Below are 20,289 nucleotides of genomic sequence, written 5' to 3'. Positions count from 1 at the left end.
CAGCCAAGTTATTTTAGGAAACATTTTTATTATTTACTTTTATATATTTTGACTTTTTTATTTATGGCAGTTAATTCATCAGATCGAATGCAGTGTTATTTTAATAGTGTTTTTTTTAATATTCATGAAAGTATTAAATGTGTAAAAATACTGGCTTCCACACAGTTCCTTCATTTTGTCACAACACAAATCGATCTTAATCATTTATTCGAATTTAAGTAGACTGACATAAAGCAATTAAGCTGTCCCACTCAAAGAACTTAAGAAATGTGTTGTTTCAACTCACTTTCAATAAGTAGTTTGACCAAGAGGCAAAAGTCCTTTTGTGTGAGTGTTTAGAAGTCATTATTTTTAGAGGAACATTCTGTTTTGTCAAAAAATATTTTAGCATACAAAAAAGTATGATTTATATTTCAGTAATTAATTATTACTCAAATGTAATTTTTTTAAAATAAAAAATTATAATAATTATACTATTTTTTATACTCATTTTGATTATCATTTATTTCTACCCTTGAATTTTGCTATATAATATATCACAAAACATAAACATTGAAATATAATATATTAAATATTACATGAATATTATAATACACTTTTTTTTAAAGCTAAATAACTAAAACTGAAACTGTGAAAATCTGCATTTGATAAAATGCATATATTGGACAATGATGTGGACTAAACTGATCGTACTCTTAAATTTTGTCCAGATAAGTTTCATTAGATTTTAAAATTCTTCTGTTGTAATTGAAGCAGTATTATTTTTTTATCGTCAGTAATAATAATTAATAATAAGATTAAATCAAACTTTTCTAATTTTAAGTTATTTCACTCTTATTAACAGCACATGCAGAAAGTAGCTTTGGTTTTATAAGAGTAACTATATTCAGGCTATTTAAGGAAACATTTTTAACAGTGCTGTCAAACGATTCAATTCTGTTGTTTAATTAATTTTATGTCAGTTAATTAATCAGATTAATTGCAATTAATGATATAATATTAGGAGAGAGGTGCTTCCGAATGAAAATAATTCAGAGACATTATTTTGACTTCTAAGCTATGCAAGTTGATTTTTTTTATTATAATAACAATTGTATTATGATTATATTAGTAATAAAAGGGATAATATAATTTATTTTGTATTGTATAAGGAAATATTATGACAATCTTGATCTGATATGTTGTAATGCAAAGGGCATATGCATATAATATTTTTAAATAAAAATATATTAGTTTTATTACTGTTAATTAAAAACATAATAAAAACTACATTAGCATTCAACAAAATATATGTTATGTTATTATTGAAATATTACTGAAAAACAACATTTTTACCAACAAAATGACAGGTTTAGTACTTTTTTTAAATAAAAAATTATGGCAATGATACAAAAAAGTTATAATATTTTGCTGAAATGAAACAAAAAAAGTTACTTAAATATATATTTAAAGTATGATTCAAACTAATAAGAAGACAATCACAATAGTTTATTAATCCTACAACGAAAAACAATGACCCTAAATGTATGGAGCGAATAATATGCCAAAACAATCTGAATATGAATTGTGTTAATTTGACTTATACATTGAATTAATAAATTTGAATTTGTATATGCCGTTAAAAATGGTTTTGAATTAGAATTTTTTTATTTGATTTTGAATTTCATAACTTGAATATTGTGCATCGGTGATCATCTGCTCTTCCCTGTTGATCACCCCTGACCTACTTTCTGCTGACTCTGAATTTCACGATCTGAATTTCTGGTTTTGAATTTTAGGATATTGAATTTGATGTTCAGAATTCCGTCATCTTGAAAACGGAAGTTTGAAAGTGCGTCTATAAAAAAATTCTGCTTTGAAAAGTTCAGTTGTCTTAAATTTCAGATGTTCAATATTCAAGTTATGAAATTCAAAATAAGAAATTAAAATTCAAAACAACTTTTAACAGCATTTAAATTAAAAGTTATTTTATTAATTTAACAAATTGTTAAATAACAATTAATTAATTAAATATGAAATAACATTATTATTAAATATTATTAACATGAAATATTATTAAATAACAATTGTCAATAATTTAAATTAACCCCATTCAAATTCTGATTCTTTTGTCATATTATTAGCTCCACATTAATTCACATAATAAACATGAAAATGTGGTCAAACATTTTAAGTCATGTTAAAATTCAATATAGAATATGAGATTTGGGGAATCAAATACATAAGTGAATCATTTTTAAAACTATCTAAATCAAATTATTTGTCGTAATATCAGAAATGCATCTGATTGCATGCAATTAAACCAGTTTTGTTACAAAAAAGCTAAAAAAAAGGTGGAAAACTGTAACTCCACAACACAATGCTGAATGCACCAGTGTTTACCTCCCTATTTTCAGATGTGCCAGCGAGTAAATATAACGACTCCTTTGCGTTTTGTACATTTAAAAGCTATAAAGCCGAGCAGCTGTGTTCTCAAACCTCTTTGTCTGCTGCCCGGGGTACAGTTGCGTCTGTTCACTAGATGCTGACACCGAGCCTCCGCGACAGGCGAAACAGAGAAAGCGTTATTGCCCCCTGGATAGGTCATTTGGTGGCGTCGGCCAAAAGCTAAACTGAAAGAGAGCTTTTAAAGACGGGAACAGGTGCGAGTCACCGCGGGGGCTGGATGAGGCACAAACACCCAGGCCCAATCGTCATTCGCAAACATTCTCCCGCTTCCTCGTAATTAGGCCACGGCTTCAATAGGAGCTAACTCAGGCCATATGGGCTAATGTAGCCCAAATGAAGACCCCCTACACAGGTAGCAGTCTGTCAGAAAACTCACCGCCGCGCCGCAAACACGCCACGCAGCTTAAAGGTTTGATTGAGCTTGAAGGTCAGAGCCGTCAGATGCTGCCCAGGAAAATGTGTCCCCGAATTCCGTAATTAAACAAACGGATAAACAAATACGACTCATTCTTCACCTCGGGCCACGAACTTTGGAGGCAGAAATGACTTTTTTCCCTTGTTTTGCTTTCAGACAATTAAGTTTTTTTTTATAGTTTACTCAGAAATGTTACTCACCTTCACAGCATCCAAGATTTAGGCGACTTTTTTTTTTTTTTTTACTTTATTAGAACGTTACAGTGGGTAGCATGTTTGCCTCACAGCAAGAAGGTCGCTGGTTCGAGCCTCGACTGGGTAAGTTGGCATTTCTGTGTAGAGTTTGCATGTTCTCCCTGTGTTCACGTGGGTTGCCCCCCATGCTCTGGTTTCCCCCACAAGTCCAAAGAATTGGGTATGCTAAAATTGACCGTAGTGTATGAGTGTGTGTGTGTTGAATGAGTGCGTTTCCCAGTAATGGGTTGTGGCTGGAAGGGCATCCACTGCGTAAAACATATTCTGGATAAGTTGGCGGTTCATTCCGCTGTGGCGACCCTAGATTAATAAAGAGACTAAGCTGACAAAAAAAGGAAAGGAGAACGTTACAGAAGATTTTATATATATATATATATATATATATATATATATATATATATATATATATATATATATATATTTTTTTTTTTTTTGCTGAAATGATGCTTGGAGATTCTAATAAATGTATGACTGCACTGACTTTGAGAGTAAAAAAACACATACAGGCAAAGCAAAATTAATACACATGGCCCTTGAAGACACATTGGGGGTCTTATGAAGTAAAATGATTCATTAAATCATTAACTCAAGCCATAGTGTATATTTTAAACACATATTTTAAAATAGACTGCAATATGTAATATTTTTTTGTTCACTGCTGCACCCTAGAAGAATCCTATGAGCTTGAAAGTTAGAGCTGTCAAATGGCGCACAGGAAAATATGTCCCCGAATTCCGTAAATAAACAAACGAATAAACAAATACGACTCATTCTTCACCTCGGGCCACGAACTTTGCTGGCAAAAATATTGAGGACTTTTCTCCCTTGTTCTCTGATTCCTGTTTTGCTTTCAGACAGTTTCAAAAGGTTTACCCGGAATTGATCATTTACTCCCCTTCAGAGGATTCAAGATTTTATTGGCCTTGTTTTTTTTGCAGTATTAGAACTTTACAGAAGATTTTCTTTTGCTGAAATGATGCTTAGAAATTCTAATAATGCAATGCTTGCACGTACTTTGAGAGTTAAAAAAACACATACAGGCTCTTGGAGACACATTGGGGGTTTAATGAAGTGAAATGATGGCTTTGTACAAGAAAATTACATTATTTACAATATTTGATTTACTTTAAATTTGCAGCTTTGCCAAACATCAATACCAGTTGCTCTTGAAGACACGTTGGGGGTCATATGAAGTAAAATGATTGGTTTGTACAAGAAAATTACATTATTTTACAATATTTAATTTACTTTAAATTCCTAGCCTTGGCCAACAGTCATTGAATCATTGACTCAAGCCATAATGTATATTTTAAACACACATTTTAAAATAGACTGCAATTGGTAATATTTTTTGTTTACTGCTGCACCCAAGAAAAACCCCATGAGCTTGAAGAGCCGTCAAATGGCGGTGAGGAAAATGATAAACAAATATGACTCGTTCTTCACCTCGGACCATGAACTTTGGAGGCAGAAATGTTGAGGACTTTTTTTCCCTTGTTCTCTGATGACAGTTTTGCTCTCAGACAATTAAATGTTTCAAAAAGTTTACCCAGAAACGATAATTTACTCATTTTTAGAGGACTCAAGATTTTAGTGACTTCTTTTTTTTTTTTTTTTTTTTTTGCAGTATTCAAACTTTACAGAAGATTTTCTTTTGCTGAAATGATGCTTAGAGATTCTAATAATGCAATGCTTGCACTTTCTTTGAGAGTCAAAAAAAACACATACAGGCAAAGCAAAATTAATACCTGTGGCTCTTAAAGAAACATTGTGGGTTTTATGAAGTCAAATGATCGCTTAGTACAAGAAAATTACATTATTTACAATGTTTCATTTATTTTATATTTGCAGCTTTGCCAAGCAGTCATTGAGTCATTCACTCAAGCCATTGTTTTTTCAATTAATTCCATTTTTAAACAAATATTTTAAAATAGACTGCAATATGTAATATTTTTGTTGAAGGTCAAAGCCGTCAGTCATTCAGCAGGAAAAGGTGTTGCTGAACTTCATAATTAAATGCACAGATAAACAAATACGACTCTTTTTTTTTACTTCTGACCACGAAGATTGATGTGATACAAGACTTGTGAAGAGATGATGCTAACCATTGAGGACCTCAAGAACAACACATACGAAGAGGTGATGCTAACCATAGAGGACTTTTAGAAGTCTCTTTTGGCCCGTTTCCACTGACTGGTACTGTATGGTACGGGTCGGTATAGGTTACCTTTATCAGGCTTGCGTTTCCACTGCCTAAAGGGCATTGATGGGTGTGGTGTACGACAGAAAGTTTCAGTCGCCGTCATTCTCGCTCGAGGAAAGTCAAAGTAAAGCTGTACGGGTCGTTTACATATCATATGAGAAGCACTTCTTACAAAACTGATGCTTTATACACATAAATACTTGAGTATAAATGTTCATTACCAACTTGTTTATTGAACATGATTTGATTATAACTGCAGATTGATGATGCGATGCAAAACAGCCTACTGTAACGTCTGCAATTATATAACATAAATAAATGCAACATTTATGAACACATACAGACCCTTACAGTCTCCGATATGTTACCAACAAAATTACACACAACATACATTTAGTGCTTATTTGGGTTTAAAAACAACCCACAATCAGAGCAAACCTCTCATCTGTATCTTTAATCTTCACCAGCACATGTAGCCTCTGTCACAGAGCAATTTCGTCATTCCCTGTTTATAATAGTCCAAAAAGTGATGATAAATGTGGTCGTTTGTACATGATTCAAGTCACTAAAACAATTGGCTCCTTTGTTTTGTCGGGCTTCTCCTTTGTTTTTTACGCTTCACTCTCGCGTTTGTCCCTTACGGAAAGGATCGGGTGTTGGAAACACTTCTATAATCATGTGCATGATATTATGATCAGCTCAAGAAGTTTGTTATTTGAAATCTAGATGCCCACACGAGCGATCGGGAACTCCCTGGAGAAAGAGAAACCTTGTGCACTTTTAGACGGGCTTGTAAAACAACAGGACACAGGAGATTTTGTTCTTCTTGGCTTTGTGGCTGTATATCAAGACAACGACAAGGTTTGATTGAGCTCGGGTCAACCATAGCTTGTTATTATGTATATATTAAAATGGTGTAATGCCTCGGCTGTGTTTTTAAAAATGGCGGTTCCTTTGTTTTCATTCTCCTGCTTCTGCGAGTGATGTATCTCTGTAAACCAATAGCTTTCAGTTGCGCATCTAGCTCCGCCTTTTGGTACCTTTTGTCCTGCTTGGCACCCTTTGCAAAGAGTGACCAAAAAGCGGTACGATACAGTTTGCTTATAGGTACCCTTTAACAGTGGAAACGTCCATAAAAGCGTACTGAACCGAACCATACCATACTGTACCACTCAGTGGAAACAGCCATGCAATCTCTGTCTCTGGTCTCTGTACCAGGCTGTATTTTGATCAGATGCTGTCATGGTCATAGAGGAGTGGAGAGCATGGGACTGATTCTTTAAAGACCCCAGTAACAGGCATCTCCAAATTGATCCTATGGGCCAGATTGAACACCCGCTGGTGACCTGCTCACACCTGCAGCTTCTTCAGCACCAAAACTGCAGCTCTGCTCGAAGTTTGGCCAGAGGAGAATTAGTCGTGCCAAACTGAGGGCCCTATCATACACCCGGCGCAGTGTGGCGCAAGACGCGGCGCAATAGTCTTTTGCTAGTTTCAGCTTGGCGCAAGAGTCGTTTTGAGGCGTTGTGCTACGCTGTTTAAATAGCAAATGCATTAGCGCTCATTTTTGCGCCCATAGGCGTTCTGGTCTAAAAAGGAAGGCGTTCTGAGGCGGACCGCTGGCGCGTTGCTATTTTGAGAAACTATAATAGATTTTTCATTAGACCAAAACTAACCCGGTCTAAACTCCGGCGCAGAGTTGCGCCTCGCTTACACACTGCTTAATACACACAAGAGAGCAATAGGCAAATATCTTTACATATGAAAAAATGTAAATATTAAGGATATATATATAGGATATAATAAGAATAGATATAGGATATAAATATAAAGGATTAAAATATTACAAAACATTATTTTCTAGCCTACATAAATATGAAAAATCACTGCTTTTATGTCTTCTTCATCTCGGGAGGCTTTTTCAGTTCATTCATAACAATTTGCTTTTGTATAATGTTATTAATATTAGCAGTATTATTTATTTTATCCATATTTATATTTGTTTTATTAAAAACAAGCTTAGATTTGCCCACCTGTCAGGTTTTAGACCATATGGGGCATGGCAGGTGTATTTGGAAATAACTCAGTATTTTGACCACACTTGGTAATTATTGTTCATTTATTCCTTTGCTAGAAATTAGAACTGAATTTAGAAATAGTTTTGAAACAAATCTTTGCGCTTAACAAACGAAAATTAATTATTTATAGGCTAATTGATGTCTGTGCATAAAGGTTTCCCTATCCAAGAGCGAAAGTGAAATTAGATCATTTATCTCTCATTCTCACGCAGTAGATGCTCTGTTTAACAGTTTTCCGTTAAAAAACTGTTAACTGTTATCTGTTTGCTTATGAAATGCTCATTTTTTCCACTTAGACTTACTTTGCGTCCTGTAAATAGCGAATGCGCTCTTGGCGCGACGCAGCTGACTCTTAAAGGGAATGGGAGATGAGACTCTAATTGGTTTATTCTCAAAACACACCTATAACTCATTAAGAAAATAAACTCGACCCTTTTAGACCATGCGCCTTGGCGCAAGGCAGATTTCCCGTCCTTAAATTAGCAAAAACGCATCCTGACACGTTGTTATCGGCTCCGCTTTGTTATAAATATCCACACAGTGAAGATGACGCTCATAAATGCAGCACGACGCCTCAACATTTCTGCTGTCTGTTAAGTTGCTAATATTAAAATGAAAATAGGCAGTTCTTTAAATCATGTTTACATTTTATTGTTGAGAAAGTGAAAAAACGTAGCAAGGGTGATGTGAATGAAGTTATAAAGTACACTGTTCCCTTTAAAGATTTACCCGTGTCCTCGGTATAGTCTGTTGTCCATATCAAACTGAGAAGAAGAGACTGCAACCTTGATCAAACTTGCGAAGTCTGAACTTACACGGAGAGAATGCAGGACTGAATCGTGTGTGTTAGGCTACTTAATATTCAGGAAAAGCCCCAATCAGAGAGGCGAATGTCTGCAGCCCCGCCTCCGTTTTCAGATGTCTCCGTTTTCCATCATCCACACTGAGATGGAGCAGCAGCGTTTCAGAATGAAAACGGCCTCTCCAGCGTTTTCGAAACGCTTCGTTTTCGGCGCTCGAGAACTCCGGCGTAGTGTGGACCGATGGCGTAACCGTAGCAAAACCTATGCGTTTTCAAACTAAAACGCACTAGTGTAAACGGGGCCTAAGACTGCTTTCTCTCAAGGTTTTTTTTCCTTCACTTTTGTCAATCGGTGAAGTTTGTTTCTCGCCACTGGCTTGCTTGGTTTGGAACTTGTGGAGCTGCACATTGATAAATTTGCTCTTCAATGTTGGGACTTTTAGCAGTAAAAATCAAACCACACTGAACTGAACAAAACTGAACTTCAACACTGAAAACTGGACCGACACAGTTTCAATTTACTAGAACTTCTATGTCAAGCAGCTTTGACACAATCTTCATCGTAAAAGCGCTAAAGAAATAAAGATGAAATGAATTGAATTACTCAATATTTAATATTCTGACCAATGAATGCTCTAAATGGCATTATTTTTATTTTAAGTTTCCAAAATTTGCAATAAATGTCACCAGACTTCTAGAATAAATAATAACATTTTACTCAAATTCAGTCAAACTGGTGTTAGAACTAACCAACTAGTTGTCCAATATACCCTCGGCTTACTGCAGAATGTGATTTGCAAAGCATTCCCCAAATAAAGCAGGTCTTTTAAGGCCTTTCTCATCTAAAAACGCTCATCAAAATGATATCTGCGAATGCTGAAAGCCAAACGAGCAGAGCGTAAAAACAAAAGCAGCCCGATCACGTCTGTCTGCGGCGCTGGAAGACATTAGAGCTTCTGGGAGCAAACATCTGTTAACAACAACACGACCAAATGATGTGTGTGGGACCGCGCTAATGTGTGACTACAGGTCCAAGCAAGCCGCCTGACACAACGTTAGCTGAGAAATATGTTGTGTTTGTTTCACAGTTTGTGGAGATCATGTCAATAAATGCTTGGGATTAAGAAGGGAAAAAAAAATTGCTCGGCAGAAACGCGCTAATTGATTCAGTGTGAAACAGTTAGTGTGTGTTGATAATTACGGATGCGCGAAAACACACAGCTTTGGAATATTTATTAGGAGTCTCGGCTGCAATTTCGGAGCCGTGGAAGAGTTTAATGAATCTATCATGAGGCAGAATCCAGCCGTCGGAAATTAGCTAACGAGGCCTGCCGAGCCGGAGAGCTTCATTTCGAGCGAACGACGCGCTGTTCATATTTCATTCCCTCACAGACTGCCTAATAAAAACATAACAAGCGGCAGCCAGCAAATACCAGATGAGTGATGATTGTTTTACAGTTCCCTTTAAAAAAACGTTGAATAATGAGGGACCGTTTTACAGTGCTCACATGGTTATCTTATTTCTGTCTAATCCAACAAATCTCTGAAAAATAGACTTACTGGGGTATGAATACATATATCTAAAAAAAAAAAAAAAAAAAGAAGTAGAAGAAAAATGGATTGTTTTTAGTAAGATAATTAAAATTGGTTTATGGAATAACACATTTAAATATAGTATATTTTAAGATTTGTTTCTCACATTTTTGCAAATATTAGTATTATTAACTATGCAAATGATAACTGTTTAATAAGAGTTTGCATAATTTTGTATCTGAAGGTATAACTAGGACATGCTCAACATTGAGTACGCCCGATTTTAAACAGAATATTTTCATTTGTTTCTCAGTGAATATGAGTAATATATATTTTGTTGCATTTGAACAAAATAGATTTATTAAACAATAATATTTATTAAACAATAATATTTATTAAAATAATATTTTAGTCCCAGAACAAAACATTTAAATCTGTTTGAAATATTGGAAACAAATAACAAACTACAAAATTTAAACAAAATGTTTGTTTCTCTTGAATTTAGCTCTAAATGTGTGTGTGTGTGTGTGTGTGTGTGTGTGTGTGTGTGTGTGTGTGTGTGTGTGTGTGTGTGTGTGTGTGTGTGTGTGTGTGTGTGTGTGTGTATATATATATATATATATTTAAATTTTATTTAAATATAAAATTTTTAAATATTTAAATTTTCAGATTTATTGCTATGTAAATTATAACTATTATAAAAATAAATATTTTTATCCATTTCTCAGTGGAAATGTCGAAATATTTGTGGAAAAAAATTACAAACTACAAAATTTCAACAAAATTAAAAAAAATAAGAATATATATATTGTTTCTCTTTAATTTGACTTTTTTATTAACTCAGATTTAAAAAAAAAAATTGTATTATTAGCTATGTAAATTATAACTATTTAATTTTTTTTTTTTTTTTTTTTTTTTTTTTGCATATTTTGGATCTGAGTGTATATTTAGGACCTGGTATGTGCTCAACATATTTGAGTACACCCGATTTTGAAAATTTATATTTTCAGTGAATATAGCTAATATATTTTGGTGCAATTAAACAAACAGATTTATTAAACAGATATATTTATTAAAATAATATTTTAGTCACCAAACATCTTTAGAAAGAGAAAGATAATGCATTTAAATTTATGCAAAATATTGGGGGAAAAAACTACAAACTACAAAATTTAACACAGTTTGTGTCTCTTGAATCTTGCTCTTTTTATTTTTTTTTTTATGACCTTTCAGATATTTAAACTGATTAGCTTTATTAGCTATATAAATTATAACTATTTAAAACTATTTGGGGAAAAACTAAAACCAACAAAATTTAAAACATTTTTTGTTTCTCTTTAATCTTGCTAACTTTAATCTACTGACTAATCTAGCGTATATGTATACTCATTAGGGTTGCACAATATATCGTTTCAGCATTGATATCGCAATGTGATCATTCGCAATAGACACATCGCAAGTTACATGCAATGTTGAGTTTGTATTATAATTTATTATCTGCATGTGTTATGATGTCTGGAATTGTGTAATGATTTTAGAAGCATCCAGGTATAAGAAATTGTACCACTTGTGACTTTAACGACAATTTATTTTAAGTTATTTTTATTTTGATCATTCAGTTACTGGACTTCAATACTGTTAGACTCAGCAAATGATAAAACCATTTATTTTGTTGCATCTTTTTCTTGATTGTTTTTATAGATTTATAGTTTTATAGAACACATGCATATACAGCAATGCACTGCAAATAGCATAGAACGCAACGAAAATGTGTCTGGGAAATGTATAGATTGATTATTAGTTGTTATGGAGATGCACTCCCACTACAGAATCATCCAATTGAACTAACAGTTTACATTTTTTCCAATAGGGTATATGCCGAAGCATGCTAATAGGACTTTGAATTTGCCAGTAACCTGGGTTAAACGCTTCCAGTTAACTGTATGCCAATCAAAAATCTGCTCATTTAAGGTCAGTTTTAAAAAAAAATCTGCGATCTCCACTGGCTGGGCGATATCCGATATAAAGTGGGTCTCAGATTGTACAAAAAGCACTGCATTAAATTAAAATTTTCCCTGCCATGTCTAGATATTATGCACATTTATTTTACCCCGGTATATTTAAGGGAATGTCTGCGAAATCCTGCCGATTCTGATGGGTGCGTGCGAGTAAATGGCTTTCTTTTCTCGTTTTACGCTTGATAAACTAAATGAATGTCAAAGTTTATTTAACTAAATGTATTTTATTACATTACAACGTCGATGCTGAAAAAGGAACCATATAAATTAGAAAAAAAAATCACAATAACAGGTCACCGGAAGTTTATCAGTATAATAAAAACACTAGCTCGGCAAATACCCTATTAGAGAAATCAAGTCATCTGGTGAAACTGTATTCATATCACAATAAAAAAAATCACAATACTCGATTTTTCCAATATTGTGCAGCCCTAATAGATAAATAGAAAGATAAAATATGTCTATTGTATATGTATACTCATATATGTTGAACATTGTATATAAAGCTAAAATTATGTTCTATTAATTAATATTAGTGTCTAAAATATATCTATTTTTAAACACATTCAGACTTTTTCCTTATATTGCGCACACTTTTGAGGCTGAATTTTATCAATAAGCATTATATATGTTTAATTACTGAAGAACGATGATCACATTATTTCTTTTCAACAAATTTATTACACTTTTATACTACAGCTATGGGGAAAACATTAAGAAACCTCTTGAAAATTCTCAGATTGTGTCTTGATTTACGATTTTTAGTTATGTGATGGAGTAAAACATAATCTTTTTTTATTTTATTTTGAATTTGTAAACTAATGGTGACACGGTGGCTCAGTGGGTAGCACAGCAAGAAGGTCGCTGGTTCGAGCCCTGGCTGGGTCAGTTGCCTTTTCTGTGTGGCATTTGCATGTTCTCTCTGTTTAGCCGTGGGTTTCCTCTGGGTGCTCCGGTTTGCCCCCCAAACATATGCGCTATAGGGGAATTGAATAAACTAAATTGACCATAGTGTATTGGTGTGAATGAGTTTGTATGGGTGTTTCCCAGCTGGAAGGGCATCTGCTGTGTAAAACTTATGCTGGATAAGTTGGCGGTTCATTCTGCTGTGGCGACCTGACCCCTGATTACTAGAGTATAATCCGAAGGAGAATGAATGAATGTAAAATAATGACATTTTTATCAAATTTGAACAAAAAATGTAGACATTAATAGTTTTAGATCTGCTTTCAGATGTTTGTATTAATAATATTTAAAAATATATAATAATCTAATCTCAAATTAGTTTTATGTTGTCTAAAAAATTATATAATCATCTGAAAACACTTTGCCTATGACAACTTTGCTTTAATTATTATGATTATTTAAACAAAATATGCAGCGCAAAAAGATGTTGGATGGTTGCCAGGGTGTTGCTATGGTGATCTGGTCGGATGCATGAAGTTTATTGCTTATACCTAACTATGAGCAATAGTGATAATGATGTTTGCATTAGCATCATCACCGCATGACGCTCCGGTTATGAATTATGATTTTTCATTTTTCATCCTGGCAATTTTTACAGCTCCACCTTCTGTCATTAGCAAAGGAAATGCATTCCCTTAGCATCCCCACTGTCTTGGCTCCATAAATAATGAATGAGCATATTGTTCTCAAGATGTCGCTTATGAACAGAATAAAATTAAAATAAAAGTGTAAAACTGCTGTAACTTGTCATAAGATGCAGATGCAAAATTAATTTCAGATCCTCATCAGATCTGGAACCACCTGCCACGCAAGTGTTAGGAAAGAAACGCTTTCTTTGTCTGATTTAATGGGAAGTTTGCTTTTCATCTGCTGTTATGAACACTTCAACTGAGACGATCTCTGAGAGCTGCGACATTTAATACTCCATTTATTTCCCCGTCTTTTTTGGCCAGTAAGCATTTTATTTTATTTTATTTTATTTTATTTTATTATATTTTATTTTATTTTATTTTATTTTATTAATATTTTATTTTTTATTTTTTTTATTAATCTTTATTTTATTTTATTTTATTATTATTTTTAATTAATATTTGTTTTATTTAATTTTATTTAGATTGATTTTATTTTATTTTATTTTAGAATTACATGCGGTCAATAAAAAGTAATCATTTATGAATACTGGGCTAAAGTAACATCCAATAAGTTCCTTTTTTGGTGAATTAATATATATTTTGTTTTCATTTTGTCTGCTGTCAGTCAACACTTTCATGTTTTAAAAAGCAGGCATTTGCTGAGCACTTTATTTATTTATTAAATCTTTTTTTTTCCACTTTACTTGACAGACATTTCAAGTTTAATATTTCTGTTTTATTATTCTTAATGTGTATGTGTATTCACCTTCAAATATGAAAAACTACAACAATTCAATTCAATTCAGCTTTATTTGTATAGCGCTTTTACAATGTAGATTGTGTCAAAGCAGCTTCACATAAATGGTCATAGTAACTGGAACAGTGTGGTTCAGTAACTGGAACAGTGTGGTTCAGGTTTTAGTGTTTAAGTTCAGTTCAGTTCAGTTTAGCTCAGTTCAGTGTGATTTAATCATTACTGAGAGTTCAAACACTGAAAAGCAAATTCATCGATGCGCAGCTCTACCAATCCTGAACCATGCGAGGCAGTGGCGACAGCGGAGAGGGAAAAAAAACTTCACCTGATGGGAGTGAAGAAAAAAAACCTTGAGAGAACCAGACTCAGTTGGGCACGACCATTTTAATTTCTCCGCTGGCCAAAAGTCTTGTGCAGAACTTCATTCGCCGTGGTTTATGCTGGAAGATGGCCTCAATGAAGACTCGTCTGTCCCTGGAGCGTCGCTGGAATCAGACACATGTTCTCCACTCCCCACGACCATCAGCGCAGCAGCAGCTCAGGATATGGCCTGGTCCCGGATATGGAATCCTTGGGATCATCACGTCGCTGGTCTTGGATCCAATCAGTGACTCCGCCTAATCTGAGGACCTCGGGATGAGTATCCCCAGGTGAAAATAGAGAATAAAGAGAATAATTAGCGTAGCTGCTGTTCATAGTGTATATAAGCAAGATGCAGAAGCCTGTGTGGAACCCGCTAGGTGATGCATTGAGAGTATGCTTTACTAAACAGATAGGTCTTTAATCTAGTTTTGAACTGGGAGAGTGTGTCTGAGCCTCGGACATTACCAGGAAGGCTATTCCAGAGTGTAGGAGCCATGAAAGAGAAGGCTCGACCTCCTTTACTTGATTTTGCTATTCTAGGTACTACTAGAAGCCCTGAATTTTGAGATCTTAAGGAACGAGTTGGTTCGTAGCGAGACAGAAGGTTGGTTAGATAAACAGGAGCTAGATTATTTAGAGCTTTATAGGTGAGAAGTAATATTTTAAATTCAATACGAAATTTAACAGGCAGCCAGTGTAAGGAGGATAAAATTGGGGTTATATGATCATATTTTCTAGACCTGGTCAGAACTCTGGCTGCTGCATTTTGTACTAATTGAAGTTTGTTAATAGAGGATGCTGGGCAGCCAGCAAATAGAGCATTACAGTAATCCAGTCTCGAAGTCATAAAAGCATGGACTAGCTTTTCTGCATCTGAGATGGATAGCATATTTCGTAATTTAGCGATATTTCTCAGATGAAAGAAGGCAGTTTTTGTGACATGGGATATATGGTTTTTAAAAGTTAGATTGCTGTCTAATATGACACCCAAATCTTTTATAGTAGAGCTAAAGCTAACTTTGTATCCCTCTAATTGTAAATTGAGTTGCGAGATCTGCTGTGTGCAAGATTTAGGCCAAATAAGTAATAATTCTGTTTTGTCTGAGTTTAAGAGAAGAAAATTGTTGGTCATCCAGTCTTTGATGTCTTTGATACACTCAGTTAGTTTAGAAAGTTCAGACGTCTCGTCAGGTTTAGTGGAAATATATAATTGAGTATCATCTGCATAGCAGTGAAAGCTGATCCCATGTCTTCTAATAATGTCTCCCAGTGGTAGCATGTAAATTGTAAACAGTAAAGGGCCTAAAACTGATCCTTGAGGCACCCCATACTTTACTGGGCAGATTTGTGAAGGCTGTCCATTAAGATTCACAAACTGGTAGCGGTCAGTTAAGTATGACTTAAACCATTGTAGAGCCTGTCCCTGGACACCTGTAGACTTTAAGCGATTTATGAGGATATTGTGGTCAATGGTATCAAATGCCGCACTAAGATCGAGTAAAACTAATAGCGAGACGCACCCTCGGTCAGCAGCTAAGAGTAAATCGTTGGTTATTTTCACTAAGGCGGTTTCTGTACTGTGGTGAGCCCTGAAACCTGACTGAAACACTTCAAAAATATTGTTCGTCTGCAGATAAGAGCATAATTGAGTGGAAACAACTTTTTCTAGTATTTTAGACATAAATGGAAGATTAGAAATAGGCCTATAGTTAGCTAAGTTGTTGGTGTCTAGTTGCGGTTTCTTAATAATAGGCTTAATAACAGCTAGCTTGTAAGAGTTTGGAACATGGCCTATAGATAAAGAAGAGTTGATAATGTTAAGAAGAGGTTCTCCTATAGCAGGTAGCAGCTCTTTCAGTAATTTTGTTGGAATTGAGTCCAGCATACACGTAGCTGGTTTAGAGCTATTTATAATTTTTACTAACTCTTCATGTTCTATGATTTTGAAGCAGTGTAGGTTATTATTATGATTTAATGAAATATTTACAGGATTTGGAGTATAAGCCGGTGCAGAAAGTTTGGCATCTCCTATTTTCTGTCTAAAGCCTTCTATTTTATTACTGAAAAAATTCATGAAATCATCACTACTAATTTGCGGTGGAGTAGTTTGTTCCAAGGATGACCGATTATTTGCTAATTTAGAGATGGTGTTAAATAAAAATCTAGGATTGTTATGATTATTTTCTATCAGTTTGCGCAGGTGCTCGGTCCTGGCAGATTTTAGAGCCCTCCTATAGCTGGACATACTGTCTTTGTACGCAATTCTAAAGACCTCTAAATTAGTTTTTTTCCATTTACGTTCCAGGGCGCGGGTTGCTGTTTTGAGCGCACGAGTATGACTATTATACCATGGTATAGTTTTAATCTCTCTAGCCTTTTTTAATTTGATGGGTGCCACAGTATTTAGTGTGCTAGTAAAGATGGCATCCATACTGCTGGTTACTACATCAAGATCATTTGAGTTTGCGGGTGCATTACGAAATAGAGAGAGATCAGGTAAGTTATTTATAAATTCATCTTTAGTTGACGGAACAATAGTTCTACTAGGGCGGAGTATTGGAGCGGGTTTGCTGATTTCAGGTAAACATAGCTTATATAGTAAGAGGTAGTGATCTGTAATATCATCACTTTGTGGTATAATGTCTACGTCAATAACCTCGATTCCATAAGACAGAATTAGATCTAATGTATGCTTTAAGCGATGGGTTGGACCCACAACGTTTTGCTTTATCCCAAGTGAGTGTATTAAATCCATAAACGCGAGTCCTAATGTATCATTAGCGTCATCTATGTGGATGTTAAAGTCACCTACAATTAGCATTTTATCAGTTTTGACTAGTAAGTCAGAAATAAAATCAGAAAATTCTTTTAGAAATTTGACATAGGGTCCTGGGGGTCTATATATGGTGATTAAAGCGAGAGATAACATAGGTTTTTGTATAGTATCTGGAAGCTGAACATTAAGCGATAATACTTCAAAGGAGCTAAACATAACGACATAAGTTTGACGAGCCTCATGTTTATATAAGAATCCTGGAGGAGTTGCTTCATTTAAGCTAATATAGTCATTTTGTTTCAGCCAGGTTTCAGTGAGACAGAGTGCATTAAGATTGTTTTCTGTTATTATTTCATTAATGATAAGTGCTTTAGGTGCAAGTGACCTGATGTTTAGGAGACCAAGTTTTACGAAATTTGTATTTTCACTTTCTACTGGTTTTTCTGGTTTGATTCTTACTAGATTTTTCCTGGAGCACATAGTACGTTTATTTCTTAATCTAATAATACGAGGAACAGACACAGTCTCTATAGGATTCGCCAGATATGCGTTACTGATGTTTAAGTGGGGTGAACAAGAGTCTAAGTGGCTATAGTGTGAATTTTGTGAATTTTTACCTGCTAGTCAGATGGTGCGAAGTAGTCTGGAGATGTTGTCCGACAGGAGTTCAGCTCCGGCTCGACTGGGGTGCAGGCCGTCAGGACGGAAGAGCCTAGGACGCTCCCAGAAAAGATTCCAGTTATTAGCAAAGAGCAATTTCTGTTCTTTACACCATGTTATTAGCCACTCATTCAAAGCTAAAAGTCTACTGAACCTTTCATTTCCTCGGCGGTAGGTAGGAAGCGGCCCAGAAACGATGATCTGCGTGGCGGGCGAGGTGCGTCGAACCGTCTCGATCAGGCTCCTGAAGTCCTTCTTCAGGATCTCCGACTGCCGGAGCCCGGTGTCGTTTGTCCCCACGTGGAAGACAACGGCACCAGGGCTCTCGGCAGCGCCCAGGATGGTTGGAATCTGTGTAGAAATATTTCTCACACGGGCACCAGGAAAGCAGAAAGTACGTACTTTATTACCTTTTGAGGAGGCGGCACGGACGTGACGAACGATCGAGTCACCGATGATGGCCACATCGGGACCCGACTCGCGGAGAGGGGAGAAGCGGTTCTCCGTGGAGATCTCGAACACAGGCGGAGACGTTCTGCCCCGGGATCTGGGAAGCACCTTGCGCGGCTGCACCCAGGCGCCGTGGTAGCCGGGTGTCGGCGTGAACGACGCCTGGCTGAGCCGCGCCCCGGGTGCGCTGGGCCTGGACAGAGAAGGACGCGGGGTTGAGGTAGAGGGAATGATGTGGTTGTAATTTCCACGTACCTTAGGTGATGAGACGGCCTTAGCATTAGGTACGACGAGAAGCCGTTCCCGTAGCCGCGACCGTCTTACCACCAGCGCGCGGATCTGGGACTCCACTTCTTCCAGCTCCAGCTCCAACGCCTCCATCGATGCTTCTCCTGCACACAAGGACAGAGACGGAAGCGACATTTTACGGGGTAAAGAGCAAAGCCAGTAAGTCAAAAGTGTATGGTTAAAGAGGTCGGTAGCTTTAGCTGACCAGCGGCGCTAGCAGGCTAAAGCTACAAACAACAGGCGGATGCTCGAGGGACAGACCGTTTTTAAAGCAGTTTTGTTTGTATAAATGTATTAAGGGTTTGGTCACCCTAAGTAGGAGAGACAAATACTTAGCGAATGAGGAAGAATTTTCTACTACTACTACTAATAATAATGCAGAATGCAAATGAAATTAGATTTTTCTTTTCATTTTTAATGCATCTTAGGAGAACTGACATGACGTTTATATTTCAAGCATTACCTGCCATCAGTCATAATGCAAATCAGCACGTTTATCTTGTCACACATCAGTTGCTAAAGTATATTCGTGGTTGTTGCATGTATGGGTGAGTGTTAGACACGCACTCAGTCATTCTACCACAGAGTATTTGCTATCAAAACTCTATCTTTGTGTTTCTTGTTGTACATAATGAAGGGGGAGTTTAAATTGCTATGAAAATACTACAAATAATAGGCATAATAATTATTATTCTGTCCCAACCAATTGTTAGCACAAGATCAGCAGAAAGCAGTTTGGGTAACTTTAGTGACTTTACTTGCATGTTCTTCTTAATATCTTTATTTTTTTCTAAAAATGGAGCACTTATAAACATATATTTTAATGTTTAAAGCAGCCACTGAAATAAAACGTATGTGTGTTACTCTCGACCGCACACTGAGAGAAAATGAAAGTTAAACTAATGCAAGTGAAACTAATCCAAATGCAGTACTATACTAAGTGACTAGATGCGACTGCTCAACAATAAAAGTGGTTCAAAAACATATGTTTTGGCAGACAGAATTGCAATATGTTTTTGACATCAGTTGCTGGCTGGAGGGAGGAGATGGGCAGGCCGTAAATGGCCCGCGTACTGGCAGTTTGAGGATGCTTTCACACCTGCCTTATTTAATTTGGTTGAATCGCACTAGAGTTCGTTTTCCCTCTTGGTGCGGTTTGTTTGGGCAGGTGTGAATGTAGCAATCGTACTCGAGTGCGCACCAAAAGCGGACCAAAAAAGCGTACCGAGACCTCCTTAAAGAGGTGGGTTAGACCCAACCGCAAAAAGTACTGTGCCTTTTTGGACTAATCCAGCTGCCATAGGCCGATGGAACGTGGAGGAATTTTGTTGACAGCACTTTACCAACAGAGAGAGAGGAGATCATTAATGGATCCTTGGTAATATTTCCGAAAGATGAGCATGTTGCAGTTTAGCTAAATTAATTCACTCCTCCTGAAGTGATCTGCTATACGCCATCGCCGTTTGCAATGTCTTAAAACATTGTTTTTCAGCTGTGCTTCATTTTCTAAATGTATAGTCAATTTAAAGTGATGTATACAAACTATACAGTATACTATGAGGAGGGATACAATCATCCAGCGCAGTCGTAGCTCCATAGACAAAAGCGTCATTTTGTGTCTGCCGGTTTGTTTACTTGCGGGAGTTCCA

At 35.8% G+C, this 20,289-nt stretch overlaps 1 protein-coding gene and 1 long non-coding RNA gene across 13 annotated transcripts in view; one reads left to right on the top strand and one right to left on the bottom strand.

The window, feature by feature from the left end:
- Positions 1-20,289, top strand: part of LOC137496776 (uncharacterized) — a 77,097-nt gene that overhangs the window by 5,114 nt on the left and 51,694 nt on the right. The gene's annotated exons all lie outside the window — the stretch shown is intronic.
- Positions 16,054-20,289, bottom strand: part of LOC141376869 (uncharacterized) — a 601,238-nt gene continuing 597,002 nt past the window's right edge. The window contains exons 1-2 of one of the 2 annotated variants that reach the window (XM_087276957.2): positions 18,057-18,882; positions 17,720-17,954 (exon numbers count right to left, since the gene is read on the bottom strand). In XM_087276957.2, coding sequence (XP_087133083.1) covers positions 17,867-17,954; positions 18,057-18,775 — 807 coding nt within the window. In that variant the 5' untranslated portion in view covers positions 18,776-18,882 and the 3' untranslated portion in view covers positions 17,720-17,866. Of the gene's footprint in view, positions 18,883-20,289 lie in introns of those variants that run through there. The other variant, XM_088651146.1, reaches the window with a different exon arrangement.

This window comes from Danio rerio, chromosome 12 (genome assembly GCF_052040795.2).
Source record: "Danio rerio strain M-AB ecotype USA chromosome 12, GRCz13ab, whole genome shotgun sequence".
In the NCBI taxonomy this organism is placed as follows: domain Eukaryota; kingdom Metazoa; phylum Chordata; class Actinopteri; order Cypriniformes; family Danionidae; genus Danio; species Danio rerio.
The sequence above is the reverse complement of the archived record's forward strand: the minus strand, read 5'-3'. Positions and strand labels throughout refer to the sequence as shown.